The sequence below is a fragment of the Musca domestica genome, unplaced genomic scaffold (assembly GCF_030504385.1).
Source record: "Musca domestica strain aabys unplaced genomic scaffold, Musca_domestica.polishedcontigs.V.1.1 1, whole genome shotgun sequence".
Lineage (NCBI taxonomy): Eukaryota > Metazoa > Arthropoda > Insecta > Diptera > Muscidae > Musca > Musca domestica.
In genome coordinates, this window is record NW_026712114.1 from 33,604,882 (window position 1) to 33,617,877 (window position 12,996).

Genomic DNA, 12,996 nt, shown 5'->3' on the forward strand with positions numbered 1-12,996 from the left:
GTGGCAACTACACTCAGTAAATTCATTAATTACCGATAACATGGTGCACAGCTGGTAATGCAGTTAATCAATTTAAATGTTGTTAAGGCAGTGAAGAACATCATCAACAAGAAAAAGTTTGCCGCTACAAATTAACTAAAAATTCAAATGATGAACAATTTGATTAATAAATAAATTCATTGTTATATATACAACGGAAAAAATTACAAGTCTATCCTTGAAATAGCTTTTGTAGAAAATTAAATAGTAAAAAAAAATTAAATAATCTCTGGTACCAAATGACCCCGTAACAATTATTGATTATTGTGCCATTTGGTGCACAACAAACCTGAAATCGGATTAAGATATATATATGAGAGCTATATCCAAGTCTGATCCGATCTCGATAAAATTTGATGAAGGAATTTCTACTATATCTAGTATCTGGTACCATATATCATTCTTGTGCAGTGCATATTACGAATGTGAGGGACTAACATACCAAATCGGATGAGACATATTCAGGGTGAGAAAAAAAAAACAGAAAAAAGTTATTCGCGATGGAATTCAAGCGTGATAGTGTGATTTCTTTATATTTGGCTGAAAAACCACAAGTGGCTATCGTTAGAGCACTCCAGCATTTAAATGAGAATAAATCTTTTGTGTCTCGTACCATCGCTCGTTACCGTGCTACTGGTAGCGTACCCCGACGTCAAGGAGTTGTACGGAAGAAAACAGCAACATCAGCAGAAATGTTTCGAAATGAAAAGAAGCGACTTGATCGAAACCCCCGTCGCAGTGGCCGAAAAATGGCTCGTGAGTTGAACATATCGCAATATTCCATTCGGCAAATATTGCAAAATGAGCTCGGGGTAAAGCCATTGAAATTCCAAATATTGCAAGAACTTACACTGCAATAGACAGAAAATAGATTCGAAAGAGCAAAAGAGTTGCTTCGCTTGGCCGAAAGTGGTGAACAGCCGAATTTTGTTTTCTCCGATGAGAAAACATTCGTTGTCTAGCAGTTTGTAAACAAACAAAATGATCGTGTTTACTTGCCAAAGAGGTCAGCTGAAAAGGTGCACCTTCGATTGGCCACCACAACTCAAGCCCCGGCCATGGTGATCGTGTGGGCCGCCATAACAGACGATGGTCGCTCTCCGCTCGTATCGACCGTGGCATCAGAATAAATGCCGAATATTATCACGAAAATATTCTGGAGGGTGTATTAAAGCCTTGGGCATGCCAACATTTTGGCCGCAGACCTTGAACATTCCAACAGGACTCAGCACCATCGCACTCAGCACGCGCCACCGAAGAATGGTTAAAAATCCAAAATCTCCGGATACCAATGCGTTGGACTATTGTGACTGGAAATACCGCCGGGAATGAGCCAAAATACCGCAGAACAACATTCGGGCAGCTTGAGACGGTTTCATTGGCCGTTTGAAGGCCATAATTCGTGCAAAAGGTGACCAATTCGAACAAATCTAAACTTATTCTAAAATTGGATGCTATTCCCGACATTTTTTTTATACCCTCCACCATACTATGGAGGGTATATTAACTTTGTCAAAGTATATATATTCTTGATCAGCGTAAAATCTTTCGAACGAATTGAGATAGAAAGCTAAAATTTTGCACACATGTTTATTTTCCCAGTAGGCAGGTTAAGTTCGTAAATGGGCCATATAGGTTCACGTATTCATATAGCCCCCATATAACGGTACCTCTCGATATTCGGTATTTTGATGATTTTAGCGACATTATTCACCGGAATTGTTTCAAATATGGTATTTGAAGTTCGAAATGGATACTACAGCTTAATACAGAAAATTATTTGTGCAGGTCCCCGTCTTCGTATAGCCCCCATATAACGGTACCTCCCTATATTCGGTATTTTTATGATTTTAGCGACATTATTCACCGGAATTGTTTCAAATTTGGTATTTGAAGTTCGTAAAGGGAGCTACAGTCTGTGACAGAAAATTGTCCAGAAAAGGTCCAGGTCTTCGTATAGGCCCCATATATCAGTACCTCCTTATATTCGGTATTTTGACGAGTTTAGGTACAAAACCCACCGAAATTGTTTGAGATGTCGTATTTGAAGTTCGTAATGGATGCTACAGCCTGTGACAAAAAATTTTCTTTGCTGGTCCAGTTCGATATTTTGATGATTTTAGCTACATTATTCACCGTTTATTTCAAGTTTCGAATTTGAATATTGTAATGCCTTATGACAAACAATGCCTATGTAAGTCCACGTCCTATAGACCCCAATTTTTAAATTTTAACAGAATTGTTTAAGGATTTTATTTTTTGAAAATTTTCAAATTCGTTCCAAATGGTGGAGGGTATAAAATTCAATAAAATTTATAAAAAATAAAATTCAATAAAATTTATAAAAAAAAATTTATAAATTATGGCGTTTGACTTTGTTGCAGTTTTTTTTTAACTCACCCTGAACTTTTTAACTTGTGAAAAGAATTTTCAAAAATTTGGAATTTGTAGTTTGAAAAATGTTCTAGCTAGCGAGTAGGGTATTTAAAGTTCGAACTGATCGAAGTTAATGTTTTATTACTTGTTCTATCTAAATTTACAACTAAAATAACATATTTGTGTCGTTATTTCAAAGTCAAATTCTTTATTTAACTTTGAACTTCAAAGTGGAACACATTCAACGTCAAGGACTTTCAACCTCAAGGTTACCCCCCATGGTTTGACATGCGCTAATTATGACATTTAATCTTTTTTTTTTTGTGGCCCAAACAGGACATTCCATACTAATGACTTGCAATTTTTTTCTTTTTACACTAATTTCTGCACTGCCAACAGTGGCAGTAAGCGGTGTACGACAAACGAATAATGAGAAATTTAGTAAGGTGTCTTAGGAGAGGGAGGGTGTATCAATTTTCGCGACAGGCATCTGTAAAGTGCAGAAGTTTTTTTTTTTCATAAATGTGTAGGTCATTAAATCCAATAAAAATGACTGGCCATATCGATTTGTTTGTTCAAATTAATAAAGGAGCAATGAATTAAAAAAAAAAAAAAGCGGAGATGAAGTATTCATCGGCGTTGGGGTCATTCGGTCATAACTGCCAACCGTCCATTCATTGGCTTGCCAGTCAGTCAGTCATTCATAAACGTTTTAATGTAATCTAACACGCTTGGGGACACACATTATTTTTTTTTTTTGTTATTGTTTGTTATTTATTTAATATCCAATGCAGGCGAGATTTGCACGAAAACCCGGCACTGGCATGCAGTTGGAAAAATGCATTCGAACAAGACAGGACGTATATTCCTGGCTGCCATAGCGGGTGAGTTGGAAAATTCTTTTTTGTTGTATTTTTTTTCCAAATTTTTGTTTTGTGTGTGAATTTTAGCAAATTTGTCAGCCTTTGCTGTGGGCACCTGTTTGGGCTGGACTTCCCCTGTTGGAGCCGTACTTAAGTCATCGGATACTTCAAATTCGCCGTTGGATTATCAAATCGACGCCAATGAGGATGCCTGGATTTCATCGATATTAGCATTGGGCGCCTTAGTTGGTATGTCATGAAATGGTAAAATATTTTTATACCCTCCATCATACATAGCATGGAGGGTATATTAAGTTCGTCATTTCGTTTGTAACGCATCGAAATAATCATTTTAGACATATAAAGTATATATATTCTTGATCAGCGCCCTGTCCTCCCGTCTGTTTAATCACTCTACAGTCAAAACGAATTAAGATAGGAAGCTAAAATTTTGAACTCTTTTGTCTGCAGGCAGGTCAAGTTCGAAGATGGGCTTTATCGTTCCACAGTACCGTATAGTCCCCATATAACGGTAACTTAAAACATTCGGTCTCAAGGAGTTCCTTGTGAGATCTTTACCCCCTGAAAGTCAATTATCTATATCGGTCCACGATATTGTATAGTCCCTATAAAACGGTACCCCCGATATTCGGTATTCTGATGATTTTAGCCACATTTTTCAACGGAATTGTCTGAAAACACATAAGGGGTTCTTTGTTAGTAAATAAAATAAAAGAGAATTTTTATAGATTTATATAGGTCCACGATTTCGTATAGCCCACATATAAAGGTACCCCCCGATATTCGGTATTTTGATGATTTCTGCCAATTTTTTCAATGGAATTGTCTTAAAATCCACAGAATGAGTTCTTTGTGAGTACATTACTCTCTGGAAGAGAATCGGTTCCTCCCGATATTCGGTATTTTGATGATTTTTGCAACGTTATTAACCTGAATTGTTTCAAATTTCCTATATAAAGTTCGGAACAGTTACTATGGCCTATGAGAAAAATTACTTATGCAGGACCACGTCTTCGTATAGCCCCCATTTAACGGATTTCATTTGAGCGGCATTTTCCGACGGAATTTTTTTTTTTTTTTTGAAATTGTTCAAGTTTCTTCCAAATGGTCGGGGGTATAAAAAGTTAGGCCCGGGCGAACTTAACTGTTTTTTTTTACTTGTTCGTTTCATACTCAGTATACATTACCAAGATAGAACTTAGACATGTGGAACCATATCTGATCTGACGACATTTATTTTAGGGAGTAGACGATCTCATACATTATTCGAAGAGATTCTGTTGTAATTCGAGTGTTTCGTCTGAAATTTTTATTTGGACTTCAATTTTTATATCCTACAACACTATGTGTTGGGGGTATTATAAGTTTGATTGGGCCACAATATCTTGTGGAATTCTTTCGAGTATCTCGCCTATATAAACAGTATCGTTTATTATAGTGTTGTAGGGTATTCAACGGTAGGCCCCGCTCGACGGTAGCCTTTGCTTACTTGTTTTAAATAAAATTGCAAATATCACATTTATTCGACATTCGAAATATTAGCTGTATAATTCGATTTTGAGCGCTCCACCCTGAAAAGGAGGGAACATCTAAATATTCGTAAGATACCACATAAAGTATATAAATAATTGACTGGCCGAAAATCAACGCCAAGACCAAAGGGCTGAAGCCAGAATTTTGAAATATTGAACAAGAATCAGTCTTGGTGCTTAGGCATGTGATAAGGTTGGGTTTTTCGAAATTCGTACTAATATCTTACGAAAAGTCCTAAAACGAATCAGTCTTGGTGCTTAGGCATGTGATGAGGTTGGGTTTTTTCGAAATTCGTACTAAAATCTTACGAAAAGTCCTAAAACATACTCAAAATTGAATACTTGAAATTTGGATAAGAGTCGTTGTTGAAGTGCAGGATAGATGTATCAAAGGGTTTTTAGAAATTCGAACTTTAAGGTTATCAAAAATTTCTAAAATGGTACTAAACTTTTGAAATGGTACCGTTGGTATTATGCGAACAAATAGAGCTAAAAGCCTGAAATTTGGTATGAGAATCAAGGTTAGAAAATAAGTTTTATATATGAGGGTGGTTATGGAAATGTGTACTAAGTGTGCGAACTGTACTAATTGGTTCTAATTTTGGAAAAGTTTTGTTTGAGGTTTACGGATGAAGCTGGAATTTTGAAATTTTGTATTGCGGCCTCTGTTCGTGGCAGGTTTCTGATAAATGGAAATGTTTACAACAAGTGTAGAAAAAGTACTAAATAGTACAATATTTGGTACAATTTGGTATTGGGTGAACAGATAGAGCATTAAATTTGAAATCTGGTATTATAGTCGATATTCATGTGTAGCCTGGACATACGGAGGTGGTTTCGAAAATGTGTACTATAATTGTATACTGGTGGAATCAGTGGTTAAGATGGTAATTTGGAAAATGTGTACTAAAATTGTTCGAAAAGTACTAAGTACGAAAATAGTACGAAAATTTTAGTACAAATAGAGCTGAAATCCTGAAATATGATATATATATATATATATATATATATATATATATATATATATATATATATATATATATATATATATATATATATATATATATATATATATACAGGGTGAGATGAAAAAACTGTAAGCAACTTCAGACTGCTGTCATTTTTAAGCCTCTCGTCCGACAGCTGTTAAAATTATTTCAGTGACAGCTCATTATATTGTTTACAAGCGTACAAAAGCATTTTGGTTAGTTAACAGCATGCGCCACCCAAGAATGGTTACAAAATGGGGTTCCTCGCTTCTTTTCTAGCACACAATGGCCATAAAAATCCCCGGATACCAATCCGTTGGACTATTGTGTCTGGAGTATTTTGGAAAGCAAGGTTGGCACTAAAAAATACCAAAGTGTCGATCACCTCAAGCAAGTGCTTGACTCATTCTAAAATTTGATGCTATTTCCGACATTTTGTGCTTTCATTCAATAAATTAAAAAAAAACAAGTAAGCAAAGGCTACAGTCGAGCGGGGCCGACCGTTGAATACCCTACAACACCATAATAAACGATACAGTTTATATAGGCGAGATATCGAAAGAATTCTACAAGATATTGTGACAAATAATAAAAGATAACCATTAGGTTTCGTTCTCTAATTTTCGAATAATAGCAACTTAAACTAATTTGCTTATTTCCAATTTATTGGTAGATGTTGCACGTAAATGGCCTTCCTAGATCTGGAACCAATATTTCCCAAAGACCTATAATTTCTCAGAAGTGGCAAAAGATTAACATTTATTATTGGTTTTTGACTGAAACGCATCGATATGAGATACAGGCATTTGACTGTATTCTTCAACGAAATCAGCCTTAACGAAATAGTCAGAAGTGCGTCTTTCCTGTATTTGTGAATTCTCCAAAAAGTCACTGGAATGGACATCTTCGTATTTTGTCTACAAAAGTTGGCAAACTCCTTCACACATTGAATATTTTTGGATGGCCATCCAAAACTGCTTGGCTTTTGCAATGTCCGGTAACCCCCATTCAAATGTGCGTGAGGATCGGGCGATAATTACGACCTGCTGACAATTTTGCAGTTTTTTGGTCCATTTCAACCCCTAAATATATGGCGATCATCTCCAAAAAGAGTAGGCTTCTATTCTGACCCTCATCTTATCCCCATGCAAAATTTCGTAAGGATCGGGCCATAAATGCGATCTGTATATGACATCCTGATAGCCTAACTACTTAGTTTTTTTAGCTGTAGAAATATTACCAAATGTTTAATTCAAAATGAAAATATGCCAAAAAATGACAAAATGGAAAAAAATATGAGAAAATGTTACAAAATCAATATTTTCATCTTTAGAGAGATATTTGTATGCGTTTTTTAGACATTTTTCCTTTCCTGCCACGAGGCCATTCTGAATTAATGAGAACTGTCGAAATCAGTTCATCCGTTCTCGACATATATGAGATCTTTCAAGCATATCTTCTTTGATAGACATATGTATCGCATATATTTGCTATATATTCGATTTTTTGGATCTTAACATCAATGTAAAGATCAGAAGTAACCTTGTCATGGCTTTGTGATTTCGCCGGGATTTAAAATATTCGCGGTTTAATGAAAAATTTTGAATTTTTTCAACAAAAAAGATATCTATTTTACCCGCTAAATATTATCCGATGACCACCCAAATTGGTAGGCTTCTTCACCGCCCTAAACTCTAGCTACATGCGAAATTCCAGGTTGATTGGTCTATAATTGCGACCTGTATAGCTACTGCAAAATCCGACATTTTTTCAGTATTTGGTCCATTTCAACCCCTAAACATTTGGCGATCATCTCCAAAAGAAATAGGGTTCTTTTCTGACCCTAGCCCCACCTCCATTCTAAATTTCGTGAAGATCGGGCCATAATTGCGACCTGTAGAGTGATTACAAATTAACATGGACAGACGGACAGACGGACAGACGGACAGACGGACAGACGGACGGACGGACATACATAGCTAGATCGACTCAGCTCGGCGAGCTAGGAAGATCCATATATACTTTCCTATATGGGAAACCAATATTTCGAGGTGTTACATAAATTCTGGCCCAATCAAACTTATAATACCCCAACACATAGTGTTGTAGGGTATAAAAAAATGTAAAAACTATGGCGTTTGACTTTGTTGCAGTCTTTTTTTATCTCACCCTGTAGGTCGTATATATCGATCCACTTTTGATCTAAATATGTAAGTACTTCTTTTCACATTTTTTTATACTTGCTGTTCTTTTCCTCTTTCCCTTAGCCCCCTTTATTGCCGGCCCTCTGGCAGACAAAATTGGTCGCAAATGGTCTTTGATCTGCAGTTCCATATTTCTGGTCATAGCCTTTGTTATGATGATGTTGGCCCATCGTGTCTGGCTTTTGCTGGTGGGACGTTTCCTACAAGGTTTTGGGGCAGGATTTGTAATGACCATCACTCCCATGTATGTGGGTGAAATTTCCACAGATGATGTGCGTGGAGCCACCGGTTCCTTAATGCAATTGTTTCTAGTGGGTAGGTCAAAGGTTATGAACTTTAAATAAAAAAAATATTAAAAATCCTTTTTCTTTTCCTCTCCCTCACAGCTGGTATACTATATGTCTATGCCATTGGTCCATATGTCTCCTATCAGGCCCTGCAATGGTGTTGCCTTATCATACCGCTTCTTTTCGACGCGATATTCTTTTTTATGCCCGAAAGTCCATATTATTTGGCCGGCAAGGGACGCAAGGTGGAGGCCCTGAAATCCTTGAAATTCCTTCGCGGCCAAGCCACCGCAGACAATGTTAAGGAGGAAATGTGTGGCATACAAAAAGTCGTCGAGGAATCCATGTCGAACAAGGCTTCTTTTAAGGATCTTTTCACAAATACTGGCAATCGTAAGGCCCTAATTATTACAGCAGGCTTGGTGGCCTTTCAACAGTTGTCGGGCATAAATGTCGTACTCTTTAATGCCCAGTCGATATTCGAAAGTGCGGGTACCGATTTGGATCCTGCCATTGCCACCATAATCATTGGTGCCGTACAGGTTATTTCGTCTGGACTTACACCCATACTGGCAGATAGTTTGGGTCGCAAAATAATACTACTCATTTCGGCGGCTGGCATGTGTATGGGCCTGACGGCTTTGGGTGCCTTCTTCTATATGCAATTGGTGGTTGGGGATATATCCCAGGTCCTCTGGCTCCCGGTGCCGGCTTTGGTGATTTACAACATTGTTTATTGCATTGGCTTTGGTCCCCTGCCATGGGCAGTGGCCGGCGAGATGTTTCCACCCAATGTTAAATCAAAAGCAGCTTCCATTGGTACATCCACATGTTGGACATTGGGATTTCTGGTAGCCTATTCATATCCGGCGCTGGCCCAGTTGGGGTCCTATTATGCTTTTTGGTTATTTGCCGTGTTCTGTGCCATCGCTTTTGCCTTTACATTGTTTGTGGTAATGGAAACGGAAGGATTGAGTCTGCAAGAAATTCAGAATAGATTGAATGGGCGTAGTAGCGGTGAGCCAGTGGAACAGTGAATATGGGTGGAGATATTTAAGAATATTTGTTGTTATAAAAAAAATAAAATAAAGAAAAATTTCGAATTTATTACAAAAATAACTGAAAACAAGTAAGCAAAGGCTACAGTAGAGCGGGGCCGACCGTTGAATACCCTACAACACTATAATAAACCATACAGTTTATATAGGCGAAATACTCGACAGAATTCCACAAGATATTGTGACAAATAATAAAAGAAAACCATCAGGTTTCGTTCTCTAATTTTCGAATAATAGCAACTTAAACTAATTTGCTCATTTCCGATTTATTGGTAGATGTTGCACGTAAATGGTCTCCCTAGATCTGGAACCAATATTTCCCTAAGACCTATAACCTCTCAGAAGTGGCAAAAGATTAACATTTATTATTGGTTTTTGACTGAAACGCATCTATAAGAGATACAGACATTTGACTATATTCTTCAACGAAATCAGCGTTAACGAAATAGCCGGAAGTGCGTCTTTCATGTATTTGTGAATTCTCCAAAAAGTCACTGGAATGGACATTTTCGTATTTTGTCTACAAAAGTTGGCAAACTCCTTCACACATTGAATATTTTTGGATGGCCATCCAAAACTGCTTGGCTTTCGCAATGTACAGTAACCCCCATTCAAATGTGCGTGAGGATCGGGCGATAATTACGACCTGCCGACAATTTTGCAGTTTTTTGGTCCATTTCAACGCCTAAATATATGGCGATCATCTCCAAAAAGAGTAGGTTTCTATTTTGACCCTTATCTTATCCCCATGCAAAATTTCGTAAGGATCGGGCCATAAATGCGATCTGTATATGACATCCTGACATCCTGTAGTTTTTTGGTCCATTTCAACCCCTAAATATATGACGATCATCTCCAAAAAGAGTAGGCTTCTATTCTGACCCTCATCTTATCCCCATGCAAAATTTCGTAAGGATCGGGCCATAAATGCGATCTGTATGTGATATCCTGATATCACAACTACTTAGTTTTGTTAGCTGTAGAAATATTACCAAATGTTTAATTCAAAATGAAAATATGCCAAAAATATGACAAAATTGAAAAAAATATGAAAAAATTTTACAAAATCAATATTTTCATCTTTATAGAGATATTTTTATGCGATTTTTTTAGACGTTTTTTCTTTCCTGCCAAGAGGCCCTTCTGAATTAATGAGAACTGTCGAAATCAGTTCAGCCGTTCTCGACATATAAGAGATCGCACATATCTTGCTATATATCCAATTTGTTGGATAATAACATCAATGTAAAGGTCAGAAGTAACCTTGTGATGGCTTTGTGATTTCGCCGGGATTTAAAATATTCGCGGTTTAATGAAAAATTTTGATTTTTTTCAACACAAAAGATATGGTCTATTTTACCCGCTAAATATTATCCGATGACCACCCAAATTAGTAGGCTTCTTCCCCGCCCTAAACTCTATCTACATGCGAAATTTCGCCTAGATTGGTCTATAATTGCGACCTGTATAGCTAATGCAAAATCCGACATTTTTTCAGTATTTGGTCCATTTCAACCCCTAAACATTTGGCGATCATCTCCAAAAGCAATAGGGTTCTATTCTGGTCCAAGCCCCACCTACATTCTAAATTTCGTGAAGATCGGGCCATAATTGCGACCTGTAGAGTGATTACAAATTAACATGGACAGACGGACAGACGGACAGACGGACGGACGGACATACATAGCTAGATCGACTCAGCTCGGCGAGCTAGGAAGATCCATATATACTTTCCTATGTGGGAAACCAATATTTCGAGGTGTTACATAATTTTTGGCCCAATCAAACTTATAATACCCCCAACACATAGTGTTGTAGGGTATAATAAAAAAATAACATAAAATTATGTACTGATTTGAATAATTCGTTGGAAATGGGCTTGATCTTCGAAAAGCAGACGCAGAGGGTGAAATGTTTTGGCATGTGCACAGTTTGAGGAACATCTGGAAAAATTTGAAAATATGAAGTTCAAAAAAATTAATAAATTATATCGCATTTTTTGACCTTCAAAATTTTGACCCTTTGCGTGCGAGTTCTTATTTTTAAATTTTTGTGCAAGTTCTTGTGCCCCAGCCAAGAGATCCCTTCTTTTTTAAATGTGAATATCCCAATTAATTTTCCAATATTAGATCTCGTATATTATATGTGTCCCAAACTTCGGGTCGGTAATATTTTTGACTGGATCTTTTATTTACAATAATTTAAATTTTAGGATTCTGAACGAAATCGAAACATATTTGCAAAAAATCTGAAGAAAACACATTTTCTAATATTTATTTTTAATATTTTTTATTTATTTTAATTTAATACTGCTTCTCAGATTTATATGGTCTGTTTATTTTCCACTCATTAATCCAAATACTGTACAGGTCAATCCACATTCATTGCCTTCCTGAATCGCTCATATTTTCTTTGTGTGTAGTTTATCCTGAATTTCCTGCAAACTCAAGCCACAACAAAGAAACTGAATAAAAACGCCACTGCGCAAAATCCTCCAAATATCCAGAAAACATAATAGGTGCCCATTACATCCAAATAGGGATAAATATAGGTGGCAACAAAACCAGTCGAACAACACAAAAATGTAGCAATGGGAGTCGCAATATATTTCAGATTTGGCGGAATCATTTCACCCAATATGGCCCATGGCAGCGCTCCAAAACCAATGCAATATAGAATATTGTGCACCACCAGAGCCGTGACTGATAACCAGAGAATTGTATCGACATTACCGGAATCTGCTTTCACATAGAAAAATGCACCCAATGCCGCCAAGGCCACGGCCATAATGGCGGCCGAAGTCAGTAGAATAATACGGCGTCCCATGTGATCGGCAATAATGGGTATGACAATTGAGGCTCCCACCTGCACCGTGCCAACTATAATGGTGGCCACCGCAGGATCTAGACTACTACCAGCATTTGTAAATATCGATTGAGAATTGAAGAGTACCGCATCGATGCCCGATAATTGTTGAAACACCAATAGGCCTGTTGTTATGAACAGGGCCTTCCGATTGCCTGGCAATTTAAAGAGATCCATCACCAAGCCCTGTGATATCTTCGTTTCTTCCAAAAACTTTTCAATCGAAGACATTTCCGGCTGCAAACCATTTCGACTTTGACCACGCAAAAATTGCAGCGATTTCGAAGCTTCCTCCTTACGAGCTTTAGCCGCCAAATGATAAGGACTTTCAGGCATAAAGAAGTAACAGACAGCAAATACAATGGGTACGGCAAGGCAGCACCATTGCATAGGAAACAAACGGACCAATGGCATATACATAAAGGATACCAGCTGAAAGCAAGGGATAGGAAAGAGAGAGATTAAATTAAATTAATTTTCCCTTTAAAAATTACCAAATTCGTGACTTACAGACAATGAACAAATTCATGAGTGATCCAACAGCTCCTCTGACGTCATCAGTAGCTATTTCGCCCACATAGATGGGCACTACTGTCATCGATGTTTCACAAGCAAAGCCGTGTTCATCAGCAGGACATAGCCAAGTATGAAGAGTGTTGAATTGCCAAGCAATGACCATTTACGACCCATCCAATCTGCCAGGAGTCCGGCAAAGTACGAAACTAGAAATCATTTTGATCGCTTTAAGGATATTAAAATCAA

The 12,996-nt window shown here is 37.3% G+C and overlaps 1 protein-coding gene and 1 pseudogene across 1 annotated transcript; one reads left to right on the forward strand and one right to left on the reverse strand.

The window, feature by feature from the left end:
* The first annotated feature begins 3,156 nt into the window (after positions 1-3,156).
* LOC101889246 (facilitated trehalose transporter Tret1-like) lies at positions 3,157-9,357 on the forward strand. The gene is made up of 4 exons (XM_005185409.3): positions 3,157-3,299; positions 3,366-3,527; positions 8,088-8,339; positions 8,411-9,357. The coding sequence occupies exons 1-4, from the start codon at positions 3,254-3,256 to the stop codon at positions 9,346-9,348; spliced, it is 1,398 nt and encodes a 465-aa protein (XP_005185466.2). The 5' UTR covers positions 3,157-3,253; the 3' UTR covers positions 9,349-9,357.
* A 2,333-nt stretch (positions 9,358-11,690) lies between these two features.
* LOC109612937 (facilitated trehalose transporter Tret1-like) lies at positions 11,691-12,948 on the reverse strand (annotated as a pseudogene).
* Between the last annotated feature and the right edge of the window lie 48 nt (positions 12,949-12,996).